The sequence below is a fragment of the Trichosurus vulpecula genome, chromosome 6 (assembly GCF_011100635.1).
Source record: "Trichosurus vulpecula isolate mTriVul1 chromosome 6, mTriVul1.pri, whole genome shotgun sequence".
NCBI classification, from domain to species: domain Eukaryota; kingdom Metazoa; phylum Chordata; class Mammalia; order Diprotodontia; family Phalangeridae; genus Trichosurus; species Trichosurus vulpecula.
The window spans coordinates 222,303,882-222,321,038 of NC_050578.1; the positions used below are offsets into that span (position 1 = coordinate 222,303,882).

General features: G+C 46.2%; 1 protein-coding gene across 2 annotated transcripts in view; it reads left to right on the top strand.

Moving 5' to 3' along the window:
• The first annotated feature begins 3,565 nt into the window (after positions 1-3,565).
• The window catches only part of PLEKHA7 (pleckstrin homology domain containing A7), a 245,303-nt gene continuing 231,711 nt past the window's right edge, over positions 3,566-17,157 (top strand). The window contains exons 1-3 of one of the 2 annotated variants that reach the window (XM_036763072.1): positions 3,566-3,617; positions 3,757-3,833; positions 4,010-4,067. In XM_036763072.1, the coding sequence (XP_036618967.1) occupies positions 3,821-3,833; positions 4,010-4,067 (71 nt within the window). In that variant the 5' untranslated portion in view covers positions 3,566-3,617; positions 3,757-3,820. The remainder of the gene's footprint in view (positions 3,618-3,756; positions 3,834-4,009; positions 4,068-17,157) is intronic. The other variant, XM_036763071.1, reaches the window with a different exon arrangement.

The following is a 17,157-nucleotide window of genomic DNA, read 5'->3' on the forward strand; positions in this document are numbered from 1 at the left end:
GGATGTGGTTAGCATTTTCCATCATGAGTCCTTTTGTAAATGTCTTGTATCATTGTATTGCTGGGAAGAGCGAAGTTATTCCTAGTTGACACACAATGTTGCTGTTAATATGTACAATGTTTTCCTGGTCCTGCTCTGAATGTTGTGTGATTATAATAACTAAGCTTGGCTTCAGACAATCAGAGAATCCTGGAAGTTAGAAGGAACTTCAAATAGCCATCTAGGTCACACAATACCTGAAAAAAAAATACCACTACAATGTATTGGGCAAGTGTTCATCCAGCCTCTGCTTGAAGGCATCCCACCCTCTGCCAAGAGGGGAGAAAAAATTGAGAGTCTGTACCTCCCTCTCTTCTTTGCAGAGGTATGTGTATGGGGGAGGGGTATAGGTATGGAATATTGGATATCCAGTCAGAAATGGTTGATGTATTGCCTGGTTTTGCTGATCTGCTTCCCTTACACCCCTTCTGAAAATGTTGTTTTATATTTGGAAATGAATGTGATAGAACAACAAAAATGCATCAATACAAACACCATTTTCTAAATCACAGATTCTTGGACTTCATAGTAAAGAGAGGAATGAGACAAGTTTGACCTATTTTCTCACTTCTTCCTACCTATCAGTTGGACCATTAACTACACAAACTAGGAATTTTTAGTAATGCATATATCTTATGACCTACTTTGTTCAATCTGTACCAAATTCACCTTGAATCCTAGGATTCAAGGTGACAGGATCCTAGACACTACTGGGAATAAACATTGTCCTCTTGAATTTCTAATTTGATCATGGGTAATGATACAAAAGTATTTGAGAGAATTTTTTAAAAGCCCAGTTACGTTGATTCAGACAATTAAGATGGATACGTTGCCTGAGCCCTCAGTTTTGTAGCATTAGAGCTGCTTAAATCTTTAGTTGCTAATTAATTGGTCAAGAAATCATAGGCAATTTTACTTGGGAGAAGGCAAGGACTGTAAAACAGGTAAACCCTGGGATGCCTATCACTGGGCATTCCTGCCTTGTATAGGACTAGATAACATTTGAGTCCCTTCTAACTCTGGGCTGCTGGGAAATAAACAAAGAAGTCAGGAGTCCCTGATTTTCTACTTTTAGCATAATATCCATTATGCTATTCCTTGGACACTCACCTCTGTCTATCAGTACATGCCAGGTACCCATCAAACCCATTCCTCACCTCTCCATCCAATGACTATCTCTTCCCTGATGCTTAGATAAGACCTGTAACACAGGCCTCTCCTCCACATGACCTCCCATCTCCCCTACATTTATATTATTAGTCCAGAATCATTAGCATTCAACATTAGAATTGCCCCTTGAGGGCAAACATCAGGGTTTTGCCTTTTTTTCTGTACCCCCAACACTTAACATAGGCATATAGTAATCACTTGAAAAAATGTTTGTTGACAAGGAGGAGGAAGATGATGGTGAAGACTGATAGGATTCATGATAAAGAGAGAAGTGGGTCTTCTTAGTGTGAATACACTATTTACGATGTCATATTTTTGACAGTGCCAAGGACTTTGGGGCCTAGGATTTTTTCCCACATCTTCTGAAGCTGGGGGGAAGGGGAGGGAGGAAATGAAAAGCCAGGAGCTGCAGCACCTGTGCAAGCAGTTGACAGGTTGAATCACAAAAAGGGCAAATTCACTGGATGAGGGTCACAGGGAATGGGCCAGAAGAAGAGCCCATGGTCTTGTGGGGTGCTCTCATTCTATAGGTTCTTGGACTTAGGGTCCTAGAGTGCATACATCAGGCTCTGAAAGAAGGTGGATTAACTCAGTGGCACATGCCCCTTCTTGTCTCTTCCTTCAGAGGCAGGGATGATCCATGTCAACTGTCACATTAGCAAAGTGTCAGTAGGACAAAGCTGGGCCTTTGTTTTCACAGAAAACCTGGGGTCATTAAAAATGCTCTGAAATTTCCCCTAGAGCAATCCAACCTGCAATCCTCCTCCTTGGCAATTCTGGGTAGGCTCATTGTTTATTTGTGCTCTTTCCCAGATAGACGTACTGTTGTTGGACAAGCTCTAGAAAACATCCATTCAAGTGCACATCAAAAGCTGGGCAGCAGACGTTCTTCATCCATATGGTCTTTCCCCTGTGGATGGACAGGCAAACTCCTTTGAGGGATCAAAGATTTCTCCCAGGAGACTCTACAGGTTTTGGTATAATCAGCACAATGTCCTCAGCGAAAGGAGCACGCTGGGGACCTCATCCTTCATAGAGAATGTGTTGATCTGGACTCCTCACCAGATCTCATCTGTCACAGTGGCAAATACCTTTGGAGAGGAGATCCCAAATGATCTTGTTGTATGGATAGGAGATACTTTACAGGCCAGTCCTTTAATAAGTATTAGTAGCGTTTAATAAGTATTAATGCTTTACGTACATTATCTCATTTGGTCCTCAAAGGAGCCCTGTGAGGTAGAAATTCCCATTTCAGAGGACACTGAGGTCCTTTACCTAGTGAGGGAGTGAGTGTATGAGTGTGTGTGTGTGTAGGACACGTGCTTTCCAAACCTTCTCCCGTGAATCCAAATTGGCTTCTCTTTCTACAACAGACATCTGCCTCCCCTTAATAACACACATTATCACTACGTGTGGGCATGTTTCCAGTCTCCCTTACTAAACTCCCTCTTTTCAGCACAGTTTAGGAGCTTTCGCACACATATTCTGGGACAGTACTCGTATTAACATGTTTTAGAAGGCAGAAATCGCGTACCTCCTCTGCAGACAGGAATGTATAGAACTCTGCCTGACTGAAGATGTGGCCCGCCAGGGTGAGCCTTTGGCATTTCTCGGCCACAGTACAGGTGCTGGACAGAACAGCTCCCACTGCCTTCCCGGAATACTTGAGAGCCAGAGAAGGTTCGTGGGGATGGGAGGGCTGCACCCCAAAGGCCGCTCACCCGGTCACTTAGCCTCTGCTTAATGGCCACATCGAAGCTGAGGACAGGACTAAAGGGGAGGAGGGAAAGGGGATCAGCCGGGGTCCGTAGAGTGGCCGGTCTGGCCAGGGGCGGAGGAAGGGCCAGGACAAAGGCTGCCTCCCGCCCGCAGGGTCCCTCCACGGTTTCAGGACTTCTCAAGTTCCCGCAGTTTGGAAGTGGGCGGGGAGGACCCCCGAGGGGAGAAAGTTGCTGAATTTGGGATAAGAGAACTTGCGCTCCTCCAAACCCTGGGGGCCCAACGCTCCCGGGAGGCCACTGCAGCCTGTAGAACGTGTCTTGGATCTATGGATGGAACGTTCCCGGGAGCTATGGATGGAAAGCTCCCGGGAGGCAGCAGCTGCCCGTAGAGCGTTCCCGGGAGGCGGCTGCAGCCCGTAGAACGCCACCGGATCCGCATATCTAACTCAGCGCCCTGGAGGCTGCTGCAGCCCGTGGAACCAGAGCTCGCCCGCGCGCCGCCTGCTCCGCCCCTGCCGCCTTCTCCTCCTCCTTGTCGTCCTCCTCCTCCTCGTCCTCCGCCTCCTCCGCCTACCCCCGCGCACTCCTGGCCAACATGGCGGCGGCGGCAGCGGGGGTCGGGCGGGATAGTTTACCTGAGCACTGGTCCTACGGGGTCTGCAGGGACGGTCGCGTCTTCTTTATCGAGTGAGGGGCGGGGGACTGGGGGCTGGGGGCGTGGGGCCGGGCGAGGCAGGGCATGGGAGGGTTTGGCGGCGCGGCTTCTCTGCGCACCCCGTTTCCCTCCCGGCACTAACAGGTGCACGTCTCTCCCCGCCCCCCGCAGTGACCAGCGCCGCTGCACCACCTGGCTGCACCCGCGCACCGGGGAGCCCGTCAACTCGGGCCACATGATCCGTTCAGGTGGGCGCGGGACCGGGGCTGGGGGGGGGGGGGCGCGGAGCGGGCGGGAGGAGGGAGCGGGGCCGGGGCGCTGTGCACCCACGGCACCTGGGTGGGGAGGCGTTGTGGGCAAAAGTTTGAGCCGACTTTTCTGGGTCTCTTTCCCGGTCTCTTTCCACCTGTTTGGTCTGCCTCAGATCTGCCCCGCGGCTGGGAGGAGGGCTTCTCGGACGAAGGCGCCAGCTACTTCATAGAGTGAGTCCTGGGGGCCCGCTATTGTGCGGCGGGGGCTGGGGAAGAGGGCGACCGGGGAGGGAGTAGGGCTGGTGGGGAGGCCTGGAGCTCTGGACCGCATCGAGCCCGCCCCGCCGGACTTTGGCCGGCCCCGCCCGCACCTGGGCGCAGCGCGGATTGCCCCTGCCCACCCGGAACGTGAGTGGAGCCTCAGATGGGCAGCGCTGGGGCTGGGAACGGCCAGGTGCGGGGGAGCCACCGGAGGCTTCCCCTGTCCCACAGGCTCAGGGGCCGACCCCACCCCCGGCTCGGATTCTGTTGGCGCGCACTGCCCAGGTTGCGAGAGCCGGCGTTTGTGCTGCCCAAGCGGCCTGGGGAGGGGCGGGGGGCGTGCAGGAGGCTGTGCCTTTCCGCCAGGAGAAGGCATTCATTCTCTAGGGTCCTCATTCCCTTCCTCCAAAGTTTGCCTAATCAGAAGCATCACTGGGGGTGGGGAAGGGGAGCTGTGTCTGTGGCCCGGATTCCAACTTCTCCCGCTGTGATGATGTGCTGAGAGAGGGGCATCAGGCGACATATTTACTAAGATCCCGTCTCCCCAACTCCCCCGGAGTCTGTGGGTCTGGGACTTGCTGGTTCTTCAGGGGACTGGTGTTTGAAGCACCTACAGACAGGAGAGCATGTATGGTCAGTCCCTGGTGGGCAAGATGTGCCCCTATCTTGTACTTTTCCTATAGCTCATATAGGGCCGCCAACATCCCAGCTGCCCAAGTAAATACTTAAGAAGCCACTAAAAGAAAACTTATCGACTGCTCTTTCTAATAGGATGGAATACATCCCCCAGCTCTGTGCTCTTCCCCTAGACCCATCTCAGGCTGCTAACAAATTTCCTGTTTCAATGCTTAATACTCTGCCCGCTTCCTGCCACCCCCCACCCCCCCAATCGGTGGCTAACATTTTCATGGTAACTCTGGGAGAGTTCTTCAAGCCCCTAGATCTTGCTGAGTGGTTGTGGATAAGTCTCTTAACTCTGCCGAGTTGATCCTTTTAGTTCCATTCACTGTAAAAAAACAGATCATGCCTGTGTTTCTGTAGGTGCCTCTGAGGCAGGGGGTGAAAGGGTATACCTTGGAATCAGCCAGACCTCAGGTTCACCTCCGGCCTCTCACCCAAACTGACTATATGTCCCTGGGCAAGTCACTTAAGTGCCCTTTGCCTCAGTTTGCTCATCTGTAAAATGAAGATGATAACAATGGCATTCATCTCATAGAATTGTTTTCTGGATCTAATGAGATTGGGTATGTAATAAGTGTTATATGGAAATGACCTGATTACAGGTGCCCTAGGGCCACGTAGGCCTTTGGTGAAGTTGTTTATCCAGACTCCTTTAGCAGATACTTGGGATTCCCGGCCCTTCCCTATCCCCCCCACCCCCACCCCCCTTATCTTACATATCTGGTCTTTCTTGATGATGATATTACTCCTTTGAACCTCTCATCAACTCTGTGAAGCTTGCATTACAGGCATTAATATTTTCATTTTACAGAGGAAGAAACTGAGGCTGAGAAATATTAAGTGACTTGTCTATAGTCAGGCTGTTATGGTCGGAGGTGGGATTTGAACTCAAAGGCTACCACCCTCTCTATTATACCATATCTCCCGAGGCCCAGAGGAGTGTGCATAGCAGGTCTTTATACAGTCGAGACTGAAATAGAGGTCCTTTGTTTTCTAGCCTAGTTTTTTCTACTACGCCCTCATCAATATAATTAATGGAAACTCAGAAAAGCAAATAAAGTCTTTGATCAGCTGGCATCTAAAGAGAAAGCCAGGAATCTGAGGGGAAGGGAAAAGACTAGGTAGGCCTTAGTAGGGGCAGTCAAGCCTTATGGGACTTCAGAGGCTAGAGGTGGTAGGCAGCCTGTGGACACGTTGGCTGTGGGGTGTGGAGATGGAGTGAGCTGCTCTCCCTCTCTTTGAACTGGCTCCAGATTGCCCTGTGATTGCCTCAGGGCCGGACATGTGTCTTGGCAACCCCTCAGTGAATATTAAATCCAGAGGAACCCGGCTGGACTGGAGAGATGCTGCAGCAGGTGCGAGAAAGACACCAGAACCATGGCCAGGGAAGGAGCCAGATCCTGCCCCTCCTCCCAGACTTCTGACTGTGCTGGGTTCACTCGAAGACCAACCTGGATTGGAAGAAAATCCCTAATGGGGTTCAGGAATTTTGGAAGCCCCTTGATGTGGCTAGTCAGGGCTGATGTAATTGGGTGGTCAGGTGCCTCATCTGGTGTCCTTGAAATTCTCATCTTTGTATAACAGGAACTGGGGATGAAGACTCTAATCCTCCTCCCACCCCATTCCTCTAACCCACATGAGGATGATACATGTTATGATCTTCTCCTGTAGATTAGGGTAGGCCCCTTCAGCTGCCAATGCTGAGTCTTACTTTGAGCTGATGACCATGACCGATGACAGCATCACAGCAGGCACCTCTCTCCCTCAGGTGTGACCAGAATATTTGTATGCTTTTTGCTAACATAAGGTATTTTGGCTTTCCCATAGCAGATTCTTAGTGGGGAATAGCAGAGAAAAGGTCATTAGACTCTGGAGTCAGAAGAGTCAAATTTCAGTCCAAGCTCACCCACTGACTCACTATGGAACCTCGAGCAAATCCTATTCCTTCACTAACTTCGGTTTCCTCGTCTGTAAAGTGGAAGGTTTGGTTGGTAAGGCCCGCTCTGGCTTGAAAATTCTTTTCATTCTCTCCTTCCAGGTCAATTCAACTGGATAACAATAACAACAGCTAGCATTTATACAATATTTTTAAGGTTTGCAAAGTACATATTCTGTGTGTAATTGTCATTTTGTTGAAATTATCATTATAATAACACTGAGTTATCCTCCCATTTTACAGATAAGGAAACTAAGAAATTAAGTGACTTGTCCAAGGACATAGCTACAGTAAGTGCCTGAGGCAGGAATTGAACTCCAGTCTTCCTGACTCCAAGTGCCCCTATGCTACCCACCTGCCCCTGCCGTTGTTCTACTTAGATGGCTCTTGCTATGTTCCGGGTTTGGTGCTAGGTTCTGGGAATGCAAAGATAAGAATGAAATGCTTGCTGCCCTGGAGTAGCTTACTCTGGGAGTAGGATGAGGAACAACCTGTGCAGCCCCAATTTCTTCTCCTCTGGTCATGTGATGCTCTTGCTGAATTTGGCCCGTGACCTGTGTGGGTTGGAGAGTGATTGGACAGTCCTCTTCTAAGGGTTATATAGAGTACGTGCGACTACTTCAGGGTACTCATCATTCAAAGTAATTGAGGCTTAACTGTTATTTCTACAAGCTCTTTGAAGGCTTTGGAAAGGCTCAGAGGGTTCCTCTGGCTGATTGGGGTATTTGAGTGAGGGATCCCAAGAAACCGTAACTTGCGTTTGAATGCCTAGTGGTTAGGCAGGTTGGGGAGCTACCCAGCCCAAAAACACAGCCCTTGGTGTTGTTAGGATGCCAATGGCTTCTAGATCTGGGGCCATCCAGGACAGGAGGTGGGACAACCAATCAGTGTCTCATGTCTCTGTCACTAAGCAATGAAAAGTTCCAAATGCTTGACTTTTAAAAAATAGGGCAGATTGGAGGGACACGTTCTGGATGTTGGATGCCACCACTTTCCCAAGTGTTGTGTTGATTAAGAACAACAATCCTCCTTCCCCACCTGAGTTTAAAGAGAGAAAAGAGAAGTAGAAATAGTGGCAGACAGAGTGGGAATGGACTATTCTATAAGATTTGGAGTTTTAAGTCTTTAGTCACCATTCACTTAAGACTGGCATCCTTAAATCTCCTTGGAGAATCCTTGAGGTGTGGGTCTGTGTAAGCCACTTTCCTGAAGTTCTGTTAAACCCTCCTTTGGAAGGATGATCTAAAACTCCAGCATTGGAAAAGTAACTTTCCCAAGTGTGCCTAGCACACTTGAACACTGATTGGTGTTGAATTTTTGATGAGCAAAATGTGTGCAAGTTTGGAGATCCAACTGCTTTGTTTGTCATTGACTGGGAAAGATGGTCGCTAAGATGGTGTCTCTGGAGCTTTGTTGGTTTCTGGTCTGAATCATTGCTCAGAAACACTGCCAAGTCACCTTCCTTGGATTCGGATCATTGATCCGGAGCTGAACAGAACCTTTGAGATCATCTGGTTAAACCAACCCATTGTCAGATTAGGAAACTGAGGGTTAATTTTTTTTAAAATATATTTATTTTTAACATTCACTTATTAAAAAAAAATTTGAGTTCCAAATTCTTTCCTTCCATCCTGTCTCTTCACCTCCCATTAAATTTAACCAAAAGAGAGATTATATCAATTGCCCAAGTTAATACAGGTGATAAGTGGCAAAACTGGGATTTGAATTTAGGTCTTCCAGGGCTAAATCCAGCATTCTCCGCCGCCTCCCCCCCTCCCCCATACTGTGCTGCCATCCTAACCCAGGAATTGGAAAGTCCTTTTATTTATTACTCAAGGTTAGGCTCAAGGTTCCCAGCACCCTGGCAGTTTGGCATTTTAAATTTCACTTCCTGGTTTTTTTAGCAGCTGGGGAAGGGTGGAAACTGGTTTATAGATTTAAATGTTAGGTTCCAGGGCTCTGTGAATAACAGATCACATTGCCAGGTGGAAAGTGGACAGGGAGGATTAAGAGCCTTGGATATTTGCAGTGAGTTCTTAATGACCAGCCCAGAAGAAACTTGGAAAATGTTTTTGAGGAAAGATAGTTGCCATATGAGGTACTAACTGAAGGAGGGTGGTATTTCAGGGCAGACAGATGCTGGGAGGGGGCTGTGAACTGGTACCTCACACAGTTCCCCATATGTGCTCAGGATCTGTTTTTTTCTTGTTACCTATGGAAGTACATTTCAGGTTTTCTAAATTAAGGCATTGTAATAAACTGCTTTCTGGTGCTTAGATTAGATGGCCCCATTATTCTTCCGGAACACTCAGTAACTTTCTGAGAGGCAGCCTCAGATAAGTATTAAGAGCTTTGGACTTGGCATCAGAAGGCCTGAGTTCAAGCTTCCAGTCCTGCCATGGACCTACATTATGACCTTGGTTGGTCACGCTGCCCAATCTCCAGACCTGTTTCTTCAACTGCAAAATGGAGTGTTGGAAGGGTCCAATGACATCCCACATGTAAAAGCAAATCATAGCCATGATGTGTTTCTAGAAATGAGAGCTCCTTACCTTGTTAGTTTTCTTGTGCCTTGTTGGAAGTTTTCTAGTTGAGCATTTCTTGAGTAAGAAGTTGTGTCTGAAGTTAATTTTTAGTTCCCTAGATATCAGTGCCGGGGGTAAATATACTTACTCCTTTGTTCGCTTTTGCCTATCAACTTCCTTGAGAGATTTGTAATGTCATTGTAGATGCCGACCAATCTTTGGCTATATTAAGAGAGTTATAGTGTCCAGGACTAGGCAGGTGACAGTGCCAATGGACTCTGCTCTGGTCAGATGGTACCTGAAGCATTGTGTTCAGTTCTGGCTGCCATGTTTGGGGTTAAGATGTTGACAAGCCTGGAGAGTATCCAGAGGAGAGTGGACGGGATGGTGGTGGTGGTGGTGGGCATTGTTGAGTTCATTTATAAATGGATGGATTGGAGAAAATGAGAATGCTGAGTCTGGAAAGGAGAAGGGTTGGGGAGAGCCATGAAAGCTGTCTGTCTTCAATGTTTGGAGGGCTGTCACATAGATGAGGGAGTGAAGCTGTTCTTAGCTTCAGAGGACAGAGCCAGGAGTAATGGGTGCAAAGTATGATGAAACCCATTTAGGCTTGAGGTCAAAAAGAATTTCCTACCCAGTGGAGCTATCCAAAAGTGAGAGGGGCTGTCCTTCAGGGGAGCAGGTTCCCCTGCACTGGAGGTCTTCAAGCAAAACTTGGAGGACAATGTGTTGAGTAAGTTTTAGAGGAAATTCTTGCTTAATCGAGGACTGGACTGGATGACTTCTAAGGTTCCTTCCAGTTCTGTGACTCAGTGAGATTAATGCATTTATCTGGGAAGCATGCTAAAGTCCTGGAAACAAGGCTGGGGTTGCCCGTGGTATAGATTAAGTCCCTACTTGATCAACCCTTGCCTGTCCCTGATGGGCCATGTGACTTTCAGCTTTCTTGTGAAAGCTCCTTGTTTGTATATATAGTCTCTCCACATCTTAGGAGACACTATTACGAGCTAGTGTGGCCCAAATAATTCCTCCTCTGTAAGCCAACTTTTGGGTGCTGGGCCTCTCCACATTTAAGTGGGTGGGTCTTCTGACAGCAGATACACAGTCCAACATTGGGTCTGCACTCTGGGCCTTTCTAGCTTGCTTGTGGTCCATTACTAGGGAGTTTTTCAGAGTCTCAGGTCACCTTCGTGCTGCTCTGAGCCATTGGAGGGATGGCCAAGTGGCAGAGGACACATTTGCTCTATGGAGAGTATCTTTTGTTTCCTCTGTATGTAGTAAATCACTTGGAAACCTTTGTGCTGTGGTATGTGAATGGAATCTATTATCTGGATCAGGAATGTGTCCAGAAAAGAGCTTTTGGGAGTATCCAGATGCACTGGTTAAAAAAAGCAAGGTGTGGATAGGACATTGGTACCATATACACAAATGAGGGGGCTTTCATAAGAAAGCCGAAAGTAACATGGCCCAACCTTGTGGGGTGCTCATGGGGGACAGGCAAGGGTTGATCAGGTAGGGACTGGTCTGTCCTATGGGCAGTCCAGACCTTGTCTCCTTAATCTGTATCATAGCCTGATCTTAGCTCCAATCTCCATAGACCAGGAGTTTTTCACCTGGGATCCGTGAACTTAGTGTTTTGGTTTTTAACATCTTGATAATTGCATTTCAATATGTGATTCCCTTTGTTGTCCTGTGGATTTTAGATCCTGCATTTGCAAACATTCTGAAAAGGGGGATCCATGAGCACCATCTGATGGTCAGACAGGCCCATGACCCGAAAGATGTTACAAACCCCCTCCCAGAGAGAAAGAGAAAATACGAGTTAATATAGTTTTACTAACCAGCATAGGAAGTGGGACAAGTGGAAATGATGGTTTTTTCCCTTCCCCGTCTTCTGAATCTCCTCGGATTAAGGGATGTTGTACTGGCGCTTGGAGTCTCAGGTGTTGGACTGTGGAGAAGACCTGTTTTGGGATTCTGACCAAGAAGTCCCCAGTCACTTTGTGTTTGTTCCCTGCCAAGGCTGGACGCAGCAGTAGGAGGGGACCAGGCTGCCCCAGCCAGCTTTGCCCCTCCAGGCACTGCCTCGGCCACTGGTCAGCTGACTGCAGCTTAGAGGGAAAGAGAGGTGCCTCTTAAGCCTCTTAATGCTTTCATGGTCCTTTTGGGTTTTGCCAGACAAGTGTTTCCACCGTCATAGCAACTGTTTGCAGCTTTTTGGGGTGGGGGAGGGCAGGGGCAGAGGGGTATTCCCTGCCAGAACTGGAATTGTACTCTATCGTGTTTTGGCAGTTTGTAATTAAAACATCCTGTCTTCCAGGAGAGCTTGGCAAGTCTCCCAACCCTCCCTCTTACTCATTCACTCCATCAGAAGGATAGGCAGCTTGGTGGTAGTGCTGGGGTGATAACGAATGATGCAAATGCACAGATAACAAACAAAAATTATTTCACCCAGTAGCGTCAGTGCCTCCCCCATTCTAATCTTTTTTCCCCTCTTTCAGAATGAAAGTTGAGTTGTGCTCCCTGAGGGAGGTGTGGGTCCATGGGAAAACTCCATTTCGGAGGGATGGAGCTAGGTGAGGTTAAGCAGAAGGGGTGGAAATTTCCTAAGTAAATTAAATCCTTGGCTTGAGTGATGAAGTTAATTTGTTTGCCTCTTTAACACCAGGTTTCTGATGTCTTGCCTCCTGATTTTTTTAATGGCAAAAATAGGGGTGGATCTTCCCCTCCTCTTTTGTCAAATTTCCCTAAATGGTTCAGATCTGCTTATGAACTGCATCACTTAACCAACGAGCATTTATTAAGAATCTCCTCTGTACCAGGTCCTGGGAATACAGAGATAAAAAATGGGCCAAAGAGATGGGTGATGACGCTTTACTAGATCATGGCAGAAGACCTGGTTAAACAGATCCAGAGGGAAACTGGTTTTAAATGGAATCGGAGGATCAAATAGTATCTCAGGAGATTTTCACATAAACCCTGGGAGGGAGTGCTGTTATGATCCCCATTTTACAGTTGGAGAAATTGAGGCAGACAGAGATTAAGTGAGTTGTCCAGGGTCTCACAGCTCCTCAGAACAACCCTGGGAGGTAGGTGTTATTGTTTCCACCATTTTACAGTTGAGGAAACTGAGACAGAAAGAAGTTAGGTGACTTGCCCAGGGTCCCACAGTTAGCAAGTGTCTGAAGCCTACTTTGAATTCAGGTCTTCTCAACTCTAGGCACAGAACTGTCCTATGGGCAGCCGAGACCTTGTCTCCTTAATCTGTATCATAGCCTGATCTTAGCTCCGATCTCCATAGACCAGGAGTTTTTCACCTGGGATCCGTGAACTTAGTGTTTTTGGTTTTTAATGTATTGATAATTCCCTTTCAGTATAAGTGTATCCTCTTTGCCACCCAGCTGTGTGTTTAAGAAATGAAGCAAGGGAAGAGGCTGTAATCTGAGTGTAAGGAGTGTCCTTGCAGATCCAAAGTTTGGTTCCACTATGGTGGGCTGACTGGGTGCCAAATAACAGATTTGAACCCTGCAAGCCAGGAGAGAATGAAACTAGAATCTCATTTGATAGGTCCTTGGATTTCAAGGAGTCTGAGTAGAAATCCCTGGCTTAAATTACTACATGGAAAGTTGTCCCAGTCTGTCTCAAACACTTACTAGCTGTGTGAACCTGCGTAAGTCACTTGACTCTGATTGCCTTCCCCCCTCCAAAAAAAAATAAAGAAAAAGGAAAACAAAAAAAGAAAGTTGTCCCAAGATGAGTAGGAAGCTCTGCAAAAGGAAATTCTGATAATACAGACAAAAAAAGAGGGAGCTGTCATCCTTTTTTTAAAGAGACCGATGTGGAGACACAGAGAGTTCTGAACAAATTAGATTTGTAAAGGACATATAGAGTTATAGCTTTAGAGCGCGGCGGGGGGGGTCATCCAACTCCTTGGTTTTACAGATGAGGGACCTGGGACCAAGATAGATTAAAGAAGGGAAGAAATAAGCATTTTATTAAGTGCCTGCTGTGTGCCAGGCATTGTCTTAAGTGCTTTAAAGATATTATCTCATTTGCCAAACGTCACAGAAGGTCATAAGTGCAAAGACCCAATCTGAGCCAGGTCTCCTGACTCCAGAACTAGCATTCTTTTTACTGGTATCCATACAACCATTTTTAAAAATGGGTTAAACAGAATATGCCCATCTGAAGATTCGGTGTTGAAACTGTCTCTTGCAACAAGCCCCAAACACTGATAGGTCTGTTTTTTAAATTGTGATTTAAATTTTTTGATATCTGTCAGAATTTACATGATCATACTGAATTTTGAAAAGTTTGATGGACAGGAATGGATTTTCCTTGCCTTTGCCTCCACTGGGCACCCATCAGGAAGGTCTCATTCTCCTTGGTCACACTGGTGGATAAGCTCATAGCTTGATTAGCTTGTGTCTTGTGGAATAAGAGGGGAAGGCACTGGACATCAGGTTTTCAGGAAAGATATTCCTGTTCAGGCTGAGGATGAAATCAAACACCTCCTCGATCTTGGGGAGCCTATAGAGAATCCTGCAGAAAATAGAGTTGCCCATAACAGACCAGGCACAGTAAGCTGAAGGTGCTGGGGATGCCGAGTGAATCGTGTGAATTTTTTATGACTGTACTTCTAGTGAAGGTACAGTTTGAAATATAGATATAATTCTATTAAGTTTTATAAGAGTGCAGAATTGTGTTTTACTGCCCCTTTGGAGTTAAAGGCAGGTGCCTGAGAATGACTTGCATGTGGTTGTGAGAATAATATCCAAACCCCTAAAGCTCAGCTTGAGCCTTGTCAAGCTTATTATAAATGCTGAAGATGACTGAAAGGACTTTTTGTTGTTGCTTTTCCTGTGTGGAGGACAAGAAGGAAGTCAACAAAAGGATGAGACTACGGCTCAGATGGAATGACTTTGTTGTTGTCGTTTGTTTCTGAGGCATTCAGGGTAAAGTGACTTGCCCAGGGTCACACAGCTGGTAAGGGTCTGAGGCCACATTTGAACTCAGGTCCTCCTGACCCCAGGGGGAGTGCTCAATCCACTGGCCCACCTAGCTGCTCCAGAATGACATTGTCAATGGACAATGGAGAGAGGAAGCTAATTTTTCTTCTGAACTTTCTACCTAGGAGAAGAGGTAATTCTAGATTATTCTTTCAGCACATACATCTCAGAGAGGCCCTGCAGGTGTGCCATGAACTGGGCCCAGAGTGCATAGAAAGAGGGGAGCCATTCAGATTCCATCTGGCAAATTGTGTAACATTTTCAATGATTGGGAAGGTTTTTTGTTTTTTTTTTTGCTGCTAAAGCTGTTATTTTTAACACCAGCATTCTCTAGGACTGTAGAGCATGGACTGCTGTGGACTTAGGAGCATCAAAATTTCATGTTGAACTATGGGCAATGGAAGGACTTATGATATAGCATCATATTACCAAGATGAAATAGAGATAATGTACTATCTCTATTTGTCTAACTGAAATAAATGTAAAGTTCCACACTTTGGTTTAAAAAATAATCAATTACCTCAATCTAGAAAAATAGGGTACATTCCAACTACAAGAATGTAGGGAAACGTCAATGAGAATGAGCAAACACTGAACCTCAAAGAGGATTTAGGTGAAGCAACTGAAATAGTATGACATTTCATGTGTTGAAATTAACTTAAAGCTATTTAGCAAGTTCATTTGTTAGTACTAATATTTAATGTCATTTCTAATCAAACATTTTGGAAAAATCAGTTACATGAATATAGAATGAGCAAGGTGTGGCAAGATAACAGTTGATATGAAACAGGGAATTTTTATGGATTGAGCCAATATGGCAGCCAACAACTGGAACATAATTTTAGACTTCATTAATTGAGGCATAGTGTCCAGTCCTGTTGTCTTCTGCCATTGTCAGATTCTATATAGAGTATCGTATTTTGACCTACCTGTTCACCACGTTTTAGGAGGGATACTGACATATATGGCACCTAGAGTAAAGCAGACAGTTTTGTTAGAGAACTGGAGACCATTTGGAAGGAGGGTTTATTGAAGAAACTGGAGATGTTTTAGCCTGGGAAGATGATTTATTAGGGGAAGCAGGAGACAAAATAGAGTATTTGAAAGGGTGGCGTAGGGAAGATTAGATTTGTTTGACTGCTGAAGTCAGAACTAGTAAAGAGGTGGATTTAAGCTCAAGAACTTTATTATAATTATAGTTGTCTGAAAATGGAGTGGGCTGTGTCAGGAAGGTAATGAGGTCCACATTATTGAAGGTATCCAGTTAGAAACTGGATGGCTACTCGCCAGTGAAGCAGTTCCTGTTCAGGTAGGAGTAGGACTAGCTGATCTCTGAGATTCCTTCCAATTCTGTGCTTCTGTGGCCTATCCCTGTCTCTATCTAGAACAAAGATCAGTTCAGCAGCAGAATCCTTGTGAAGAGTTCTTTCTCTATTTAGCACCAAAGGAGAAGTCTTAAAAATTTTTTTTTCCTTGAAAATTTGATTATTTCTAGGGGGTTAGGGTATTAGGTCCCTAAATCATGTGATCACTTTGTATGTGCTTATCCACTGCTTTACGGTTTTCACTGTGCTCTTGTGTAGTTTGTTAGTTCCTTGAAATGGCTCTCTGAGGTGGGTACAGTAGGTATTTTTATCCCCATTTCACAAATGAAGAAACTGAGGTGTTAAGTGATTTCCTTAAGAGGACTTAGCTAATTAGTGGCAGAGCCAAAATTAGGACCCGGGTCTTTTGATTCCTAGCTCTTTCTACTACAACAAGTCATTCAGGTGTTGTGTGAGTGAGCCCTGGGGTTCTTTATAATGTGGGGTCATCACAACATTGAAGGTCTCCTCTTTCCAGGTGTTCTATTTGTCATCCAGTTGTTTTTGTCTGAGTCTATGTGACCCCATGGACTGTGCCAATATTCTCCTTGGGTTTTTTTTTTTTTTGACAAAGAGACTAGAGTGGTTTGTCATTTCCTTCTCCAGTGGATTAAGGTAAACAGAAGTTAAGTGGCTCTCCCAGGATCACACAGCTAGTGTCTGAGGCCAGTTTTGAACTCAGGTCTTCCTTCTTCAGGACTCTCCAAGTCCAGTCCTCTATCCACTGACCCACCTAGCTGCTTGGGTGTTCTGTAGCATTGATCAAAAACATGCCTTCTCCCCAAGGGAATTAGAATACTGGAAAGGTCTGTTCTGCTCCAGGTGGTCTATGGGAGAATACCTCAATGGTTGGTTAATTGGCCTTTTCTGCAAACTGAGAATGGAAAGGGGATGATGACCTCGGCCGTTTATCCTCTTCTCTCTGGAGCTACTGTCAGCTGCTTTTGGAGGGAAGAATAGGAAGGATGTGGAGATGCAAGGAGTGAAGGTTGAAATCTTAAAAATTCAAAATAATTTTTTATCTTTTAGAAAGAACTTATAAGTTGAGAGGCCCTGTAACCCAGTGGATGGAGGGCCTTGGAGTCAGGAGCACCTGCCTCTTGACACACAGGAGCTCTGTGATTTTGGGCAAGACACTTAACCTTAGTGTCCCCAGGAAATTCTTTAAGACTTGAAGTTACAGTTGTGGATCTGTATTGGTTCAGGGAGTGAACTCACAAGTCCTGACCCCTGCACCACCACCTCTTTCCCCACCAATAAAAAGAGTGTGGGTTAGTGGAAACAGCCCTACACTCTTGGAATCAGAAGGTTAGCTTGGCCACTTACTTGCAGGGTGACTTTGGGCAAGCCATCTGGCCACTTTGGTCCTTAGTTTCCTTCTCTGTGGAATGGTACTAATAACATTTATATTATCTAGGGGCAGCTAAGTGTCACGGTGCATAGAGCGCCAGGCCTGGAGTCAGGAAGACCTGAGTTCAAATCTGGCCCCAGACACTTCCTAGCTGGGTGACCCTGGGCAAGTCCCTTAACCTCTGTTTGCCTCTG